This window comes from Macadamia integrifolia, unplaced genomic scaffold (genome assembly GCF_013358625.1).
Source record: "Macadamia integrifolia cultivar HAES 741 unplaced genomic scaffold, SCU_Mint_v3 scaffold151, whole genome shotgun sequence".
Classification (NCBI taxonomy): domain Eukaryota; kingdom Viridiplantae; phylum Streptophyta; class Magnoliopsida; order Proteales; family Proteaceae; genus Macadamia; species Macadamia integrifolia.
In genome coordinates, this window is record NW_024868240.1 from 397,259 (window position 1) to 406,375 (window position 9,117).

Below are 9,117 nucleotides of genomic sequence, written 5' to 3' on the forward strand. Positions count from 1 at the left end.
GGGGGGGTTTGGGGGGTGTGAAGGGGTCGTAGTGCTTCATTTCTCTTCTCTCTTTTTGATTTTTCCTTCCTAGTTTTCATGTATCATTTACGTGACTCAATCGATAAAACCAAGGTTATGTGTAATTTTTTAAGGAATTTTCTGTTGGTTTTGTGAGATATCGTTTCATCTCTTCATTCTATGTTCTTAGTTATATGTTTCTCTCCGCACCCCTTATTGTATTTTGGAGGATGGTAAGTAGTTTTTAGGTTTGGTATAGAAATGTTGAAATCTACAATATTGGGTTTTAGTTTCTCAGTTTACCAGTCACTGGGGGACTTTTTTCTGCCGCAGCAGTTTGGATGAATTTCAGGTTTTCTTATTCTTTGCTGCACTTTATGTATCATAGTTGTTATTGTCTTGTTTTACCTTCTTTATTCAAGGAATGATGTTGGCAATCAAATAAGAACTGTTTGGTGTTTATTGTTCTTAGGGAAAAGAGCCGTAAGCATTTGTTAAGGGTTAGAACTAAACAATTTTTGTCTCACTTGCTCAATAGCATTTATCTGGATACTAAAGGAAGGTTTCCTTTGCATAGATACGCCATACTGATCATTCCCAATATCTGGTATTCAGAGATTGTGGTAGATGTTGCACACATGCAATTAGAGAAATGCGGGGATAAGATAAATAGCCAAATACACTTCGAGAGATATGCATAATAGACATGATGTTCTCACTCATGTAAAATATGTATTAGACAACACGATCTACTACGATATATGGGACGAAATACTGGGAAATTGGGCATTCAAGTAACAACCACATAGAGTGAATATGGATGTAATAAAAAAAATCTATGATAGATGATGTTGAACACGGTATTACATCCAATTTTGTAATAAAATAAAATAGGGTCTTTTGAGAAGTTTTAATAGGGTAGTGAAGGGAAGACAGTTCTTGCGGAGAACAATCACTTTGGTACCAGTCAGAAACTCTAGAAAAAGGAGAATGGGCTAGAGGGATGTAGATGGAGATCTCAGGATACAATTTGAAGATTATATGTAAGTCTGGAACAGGATCCATATAGCCTGCTCCAAATAGTTTGGGAAAAAGGCCTGAATGTTAATGATACAATTTAAGGATGCATCCTTTGACTCCAAACTGCTGCAGGAATCATCTGATGTGCAATTGAATCCGTTGAACTTGTCTGTTACAGTAATTACCTGCTCTTCCCAACCCAAATACCAAGGACAATGGGAGTTTTAATCTCTACCCTACCCTAAATTTCTTATCTTTGATAAGGTGTGGGAATTACCTCATTTTTTGTATGATAATCACTGACCTGTCAGAATTATTAATTAACCATCCTAAACTAACAGGGGTTTAAACACCAAAGATCCAATAAAGCCTAGACGGAAAAGCTTGCTGGGAAAGCAGGAGCACCTGTTAGATAGAGCCCTACTCTTAGCACATTCAGTTCATCTAGTGGAGGAAGCTAGGTAATCCGCATAGAGAACCTTTGGTTTTGTATATGTAAGCAAGGAAGCACCTGTTTGATAATCTTCAATACCAAATTGTGTGCAAGTAAACATGGGGGTTTTGGCATTTAAGTTAATAATGGTAATTGCATACTTTAGATATTCATTTTTTGAACGATGTGGTCCTGGTAACTTACAATCTCCAACTTTTCTGCCATATGAATATATGATGCAATTGGCAGGAACATGCTTCACGGTCCATGGAAAGAAGCTAATGCACCAATCGTGACCTTGCATGTTGACGATGACAACGTCAATGGGGATTCAATTGAAATGGCCTTGGCATATCTTTATGGGAATCATCCTAAGCTTAATGATAGTAATGCGTTTCGTGTTCTTGCTGCCGCATCCTTTCTTGACCTTCAGGTATCCTGTTCTTTGATACAATATGATCATGTAGGCTCATCTCTAGTACTCATTTGACATTTACATTTCAGATTTCCAAATGGATCTTGCTATATTCTGTGTTTCTTCAACCTCAACATAACTGTGTAATTGGTGTTATATATTGAAGTTTTTACCATCACAGCCTGAAAATTTTCATGCAGGATTTATGTTCAATATGCACAGATTTCATCATATCTGAGCTCTGGACGTCAAATTTCTTAGCATATCAGGTCAGGCCCAACAGCTCTCTCTCTACAGTTTGATAAGTGTTCTAAGATCTACCCCTGCTGAACCGGATGACCGAACATCTAGTCACTAGAATAAGATTAATCAACTCCCAAACTGGGTGGCAGGACCCCATGAAAGTTTTTTGCACTGCCAGCGATCCATTTGCCAACTGGGTGGCACAACCTTCAACCAGGGATGATTAAACTGTTAACACATGTGGATCTAAATGCAGTATATATATATTTATAGGGTTTGAGAAGGTTTGAACCCTTAACCTTGCAAAGTATTGTTAAATAACACACTTAAACCACTGTGGCAAGGCTTTGGTTTCTAAAAATGGGTCTTTGCAATATTTATTTAGATGTTTGCTAATTTCTCTCTTTTTGAGCGGAACCATTTGAACCAGCAGTTGATCTGTGGGTTAAACTGACGACCTGCCCCTGTTTTCAAGACGGGTGGTTGAACAGTCCAGTTTTCAGCATGTAGAATTACACCTGATTCTTGTAGGTTTCAACTGTATTTTTATGATTCAGGTGTTTGCAGAGAGCCAGGATTATGGTATACATGGTGAGCGTGTGAGAAATGCCTGCTGGGGTTACCTATGTCAAAGTGGTTTCATGGAATTGAAAGAGGTATGGGATGCTGATTGCTATTAAGCCCCCCCCCCCTCTTTTTTTGTGGGAAAGGTAAGATCACTGTTTGGCTGTGAATGGTGGGCGTGGGTATTTTTCCTTGCCTTTCTAATTTGAGTGAATAATGTGCATAATGTTCAGTTCAACTTGAATTAATTATTGTCTTAATTGCTTCTGCAAATATCTTCCTACTTTCCATAAACATGTCAGCTGGAATAATGTCAGTTTCATTGTTTTCTTTATCTTCACTCTAGACTAACAACAAACAATAACAACAACAACAACAAAAAACTCAACCTTATCTCAACTTAATGGGGTCAGCTACATAGATCCATGTAAAACAAAATAGGAAAATCTGAGCTCGAAACAAATAGGAGAAATGAAAGTAAAAGGAAAGAGGCACAGCCTAGCAAGTCAGGAAAATCTCAGCTAAATGGGGTCAGTTACATGGATCCTTGCCCTCCAATCCGGTCTATTTGAGGTCATACTTGGGACAAGACCTAGACTATGAATGCATTCCTTACTACTTCTCCTCTAGTCCTATGGTCATTTTAGGCCTGCAGCTAGCTCTTTTAGCCCCTTCAATCGGAATCAGATCACTTCTTACTGCAGCCTCCCCAAGCCTCCGTTGAACATGATCACTCTAAACTAACCTTGCTATGAAATAAATAGTTTAGTTTTTTTTTTTTTGGTGGGGAGGGGGGGTGGGGCGGGGTTTGGATTTAAATAGATAGAGATAGGAACATTCATATGTATTGATATGTATGCAAAAGCAGTATATTAAAAGGGACAAAGTCTGTTCCCATATGTACGATCGTGTATGTGGCAGTTAAACGAAAATTACACTTGCAGTGTTATGCATGGATAATAGACCTCCATATGTCCCATGAATAAAGTCACTCTATATGTCAATTACAACAATTTCCTAGCGCAATTGGTAAGGTTATGGTGCGCTAAGCCTATTTACCAGGAGGTCTTGAGTTTGAGTCTCCCGGCCGTTACCTTCCCCCTCCCCCTTCTATGGAGTACCCATATTTAAATAAAAAAATAAAAATAAAATGAAAATTCACTCTGTATGTTGGTATTTCTCGCATGTACATGGTCACAGGCTGCTGCCCACTGGATTAAAAATAACCCTCCATCTAATCTTATGTATGCTTCTCTTAGTTCGAAGAAATGAAAGAATTCATATTTCCATGTTTCCCAAGTCCCAACAGTTGCAGATTCAATCATCATCCAAAGACCTTTTCTCTTTATAGACTATGCTCCTTTTTTTTTTTTTTTTTTTTTTTTCTGGGGGGGGGGGTGGGGGTTGTTCTGCCTTCTCATAAGCTGGCTCATATTTACTGCCAACGATCCATTTTTTTTCCTTATGCTGCTTTATATTTCAGATGTTAAAGAGTCCATCCTGCGCTTTTTCTTTTTTCAGTTTTGTGGTAGCTGAAGTTTCAAGATCTGTTATTGTACGGCATCTAGGTTAGCTAGACTGAATATGTGTGCTCTTAACCTATGAATAGGTGCTTCCAAAGCTCTCTTCTCAAACTTTGCATGCACTGCTGACCTCAGATGAACTATGGGTACCTAGTGAAGAGAAACGGTAACAAACATAATAGCTGCCTAAGTTTCCAATTTTATGCATTTAAGTTGAATCCTTGTTACTCTCTCTCTCCCCCCCCCCCCCCCTAACTTTTCCTTCCATTGAAGGTTTGAACTGGCACTCTACACTCTACTTGTGAAAGGTGCTCTTTTGAAGGCTGAACATCCACATCCTGAACATGAAAGCTCAAGTTCTGAGATAGGAAAAGGTGCTCATTTTGATTCTTCTGGAGTGAAGGGAAAGAATGTTATTGATAGCAGCACCAGCACCAACAAGAAGCTAATGGAATCCGAATTAGAATACTTGAGTGTAAAAGATGATCTTGAAGGCCATAAAACGGCTCATAATATTCTGGTTGAGCTGGCAGACTGTGTTGTAGACTTCCACTCTGGACCACAACAAGTGGCGCAAACTGCATGTTCTCAATCTAGTCTGGAGCCAAGAGTATCATCAAGAATGGAACATCCTGAATCTTTGAGTAACTCATGTTCAGATCCTGATGGAAATAGAGGTCCCTGCACATATTTTGAAATGCCAAATTGTGTTGAACAAAGTAGGATGGGGGGCAATGGAGTGGCTATGGAAGGGCCATCTGAAGAAGGCACGAGCTACCATTTAAGTAACACATTTTGGCTTCCCAATGACCAATCAAGGCACTGCTCTCCGGCAAGTTCTTCCTGCAATGGAGTTATGGCCACTGAGTGGGGTAGATGTGGCATGCCTCCTTCATGGGGTGGAAGGATCGTGGGTAGGAGACAGGTGAAAGGCTATGCTAAAGGGAACTTTGGCATCCGTGGTGAGGATAATGATGTATTTATTAACATCTTTGAAGGAGGTTCTCTTTTATACTGTAACATGTCTTTTGAGGCACTACTAAATGTGAGAAAGCAGCTTGAAGAACTGGGATTCCCTTGCAAAGCTGTAAATGATGGTCTTTGGCTACAGGTCAGAAACCGGCTCTCCTTTTCCACCAAAACTTTCTATAAAGTGGAACTTTTGTGTTGATATATGAAAATGTTTGTGAGAGAGGATAGACACAAAGCTATTTTTCTTTCTATTTGTGGTTTACATGTGACACACAAGCAGGGGGTGGGAGATCAGTGTCTATGATGGCCCTCACCATCCAGCCCAGTTCTTGTCTTTCCTGGATGGTCATAAAGACTCTTCTCACTGGTCCGTGTAAGGAAAGGTCCATGGACCATGAATTTCATGTGAAGTACCTTGGCTGACCTTACATAACATGGTTTGGGATGTTTGTCAAATTATCCAAATCCATGTCTTTGGAAATAACATAAACTATCAATTGTATCATAAAAAAACTGCAGTTAGAAGATGAAACTCAACTATACTCAATGCCCCAACCATTTTGTCTCTGCCCTTTTACACTATTGATCACTCATCGTAGATAATTTAGCATACACGCTTGGAGCTCTTAAACCCAAGTTCATAATTGCATTCTCTTGTTACTAAATGTTCTCCTCGTTGGGCATAAAAGTGAATGCATTTATCTTATCAGAGATAACTTGATTAGAGATTTCATGTTGCTAACTGTAATATGCCCCTGTACTTGTAACCAAATGGAGGATCAGATCATCGGATTGCCTTGATCCTAAGATTTGGGGTTCTAGTAGATCTTACTCCTTGACAGATATTTGCAACACAGCCCATGTTAATGTAGAGACTATGACTTTTTTTATGGTATAGAGTGTACCATCGAAAAGCCCCCCACTGAGTGAGTCTAAACCCCTCCTAGTATGAGCACTAGGGGGCAACACAGGAAATTATGACAGCACCATTTTCTTGATGAAAGTATTTGTTTTATTGTATAATGTTGCCGCCTTTTGACCCATCTGTAGTGAATCAAAATTCTGTTTCTGTCTTTTTCATCCAGATGCTTCTAAGCCACAGGGTGCAAGAAATATGTGTCGATACATGCAAAAATTGCTGCCTTACAAGCATGGCATGTGCATGTCGGCAACCATATCGATTTTCGCATGGGGCTACTACCACAGGTTATTACGTGCAAGAGCATGATCGGAATAATCCCTCTGGCAACCTGGGTAATGTATTTGTTGCTGATGCTGCTCAAGGCGAAGGAAATAGCCTCTTCAGGCCTGTGCGGGTGCATGTTAGGGGACCTATAGATGGGCTTGCTGGTATTGGGCGGGGAACCACATTTGTGTCTGCTGCTGCTTGGCCTCCAACACGTTTTGTCTTTTCTCGTGTCCCTTTTGGACTTGGAAACAGAAACTGCCAGCAATCTGTTGCGAATGATGAATCAGAGGCTAGAACTGAACTTAATGGAGATATTTCTGGAGATGGATTGACAGCACTGGTTGGGCTTACCCAAGGAGGAAATAATAATAATGTATCTGCACATGGAGAGCAGGCAGAGAGAGGTTATGAACCAGTTCTGCAAAACAGACTAGCTGGAGCTTCACTTGCGGGACCTAGTGCCAGTGGTGTCCCTCTGCAGATGCTAGAGTCACAGGAGCATTCACTGGGACTAGAATGGGAAAATGGAGATGATTCATCTATATCCTTGGATATGAAAACTCCTTTGCGTCACTTTCCCCCTTTTCGCTTTGGGTGAGTCACCTTTGCCTCTTGCTTTTCTTGTTTCCATTCATGGGCATTTAGTAATCTTTTGGACCCCAAGTAAGAGTAATTTCCTGCCTCCTGTCAATCAGTATTCCTGGATATCTCCCCCCCCCCCAACCACCACTCTTTTTCTTTTCCCCTTTTATATAGGCGTGGGTGGGTGGGTAGGGCAGGGGTTTGGGAACATAATATCCATACTGCTTGAATTCCTGCTTTATTTAATTATAGTTGGGGATGTGATTCATTCTTTAATCAACATGATGGAAAATATCTACTTTTTCAGGGTAGAATTTGAGGATGTGCACAGGCTTTCTGATGGCGTGAAGCACTCACCAGAAGTATTTTATGCTGGGTCTCTGTGGAAGGTTTTAATATTAATCATTTTTTTTCTTTTTTTCTTGGTCGTCAGAGATTCTTTTGAGCAATTCTAAGCATTAGCTTTTTGTGTTGCTATAATTTAATGTGAATATAATTATTTGGTGGGTTATACAGGTCAGTGTTCAGGCTTTTAGTGATGAAGATCCCCAGGGGCGCCGCACTCTTGGTAATATCACAAGCATTAGAATGGCTCTCACAATGTTGCATATTTTTCAGTAATACATACATATATATATATATATATATATGTATATGGGAAAATCTTGTTGTAACAAATGTTGGTGAAAAAAAATCATAACCTTACTTTTTTTCCCTTTTAGTATAACACGTTTTTTTCCCCCCAGTGAGGGTACATACTATCACTTAATAAGCCTACCCTTGAAAAATGTGCAGCTTTCTAATAGTGACATAATGACATGTCATTTTCAAATATTTTGAAAACCCTTTTTTACCCTTATATTAAATAAATTTTGGGAATAAAACCAGGGTTGATCAAAAAAAGGTTACTACTTCTCACTTCACCATTTTAGCAACGACAAGATTTATCATATCTATATATATATATATATATATAAATAGATAGATATATAAGTGAACAAAAAAAAGATATTACTTTGTTGACTATTGCATCTTTTTATTTTCATATCAGGATTATTTCTTCATCGGCGTAAAGCAGAGATAACTGATTCTCTTAGAAAGGTTAGCTCTTTTACTTGGCCTGAAAAACTGCTAGATGCTTACCATAGAATCAAGAAGGATGTTCTGTGTGACGCATCGTCATTATCCCTAATAACTGTGAATCTGTAGGTTTCAAACCTTTTTTTATGGGAACCATTAAAATTAGGGGGTGCAAGTGTGCTGGACCTGGGTTGGGAATTGATAAATTTTGACCCAAATAGCACCGGGCCCAGCATAGCTCATCTTGGTTCAAAGTTGAGCCCAATTTTGGCCCCAACTTGCAACCCTAGTCAAAATTGATCAAACGTTGTTCTTTCTGTCTATTGAAGAAATGCCTAGATTTTTCTCGATGATTCCATGGAAAATTATAAGCGGTTCAATGATATTCACCAAATAGATTGTGTATTTATTTAAGATTTTCTATTTGCAGGCTCATATGTATGTCGATTCTCGTGAAAAAGTCACCGCCCGTTATCAGGTAGATCATTTACAAATGGCTTTCAATTTTTCTCTCCCACCATGTGATGATGTTTGATAGAGTGCTATCTTAACTTGCTCTAGTGGGTTTGCGGGAGGGGGCTATTGATGTTTGCATGTCTTACTCATGTTTCCTTTCTTCAGTTGATTTGTCCATCAAAGAGAGAAGTGATGGTGTTTGGAAGCTTCAAACAAGCTGGGACTCTACTTCCAAAAGCTCCAAAGGGATGGGGTTGGCGCACAGCTTTGTTATTTGATGAGCTTGGTGATCTTCTCCAGGGGGGATCCTTGAGGGTGGCTACTGTTGTCCAGCTTGTTTGAGATTCAAAAGCTAAACTCTCACACTAGCTTAAATTCAGTCGGGTTGTCTCCTTGGACATTCTTCCTAATCATTCTGTTTTGCATTCCTCATTTTCCTCACTAGAATCAGAAACTAGGATTAGCATTCGGAAGAGCATGAACAACCATTCACCATTTGAAAAGAAAAATTAAAAATTAGTGAAAATGAGGTAAATGAGGTTTGGGCGCTCTGTTGGTTCATGTACAGTGATATTGTAAAGTAGATTATATACCTTGCAACCCTTTCAGAACAATGATATGTATATACTTTTGGCCTGCC

General features: G+C 39.3%; 1 protein-coding gene across 1 annotated transcript in view; it reads left to right on the forward strand.

Annotated features, from left to right (window-relative positions):
• The window catches only part of LOC122064049, a 9,620-nt gene extending 503 nt beyond the window's left edge, over positions 1-9,117 (forward strand). The window contains exons 2-12 of the mRNA XM_042627741.1: positions 1,703-1,886; positions 2,069-2,137; positions 2,669-2,767; positions 4,285-4,364; positions 4,472-5,309; positions 6,256-6,953; positions 7,249-7,330; positions 7,458-7,509; positions 7,993-8,042; positions 8,452-8,499; positions 8,643-9,117. Of these exons, the coding sequence (XP_042483675.1) occupies positions 1,703-1,886; positions 2,069-2,137; positions 2,669-2,767; positions 4,285-4,364; positions 4,472-5,309; positions 6,256-6,953; positions 7,249-7,330; positions 7,458-7,509; positions 7,993-8,042; positions 8,452-8,499; positions 8,643-8,819 (2,377 nt within the window). The 3' untranslated portion in view covers positions 8,820-9,117. The remainder of the gene's footprint in view (positions 1-1,702; positions 1,887-2,068; positions 2,138-2,668; positions 2,768-4,284; positions 4,365-4,471; positions 5,310-6,255; positions 6,954-7,248; positions 7,331-7,457; positions 7,510-7,992; positions 8,043-8,451; positions 8,500-8,642) is intronic.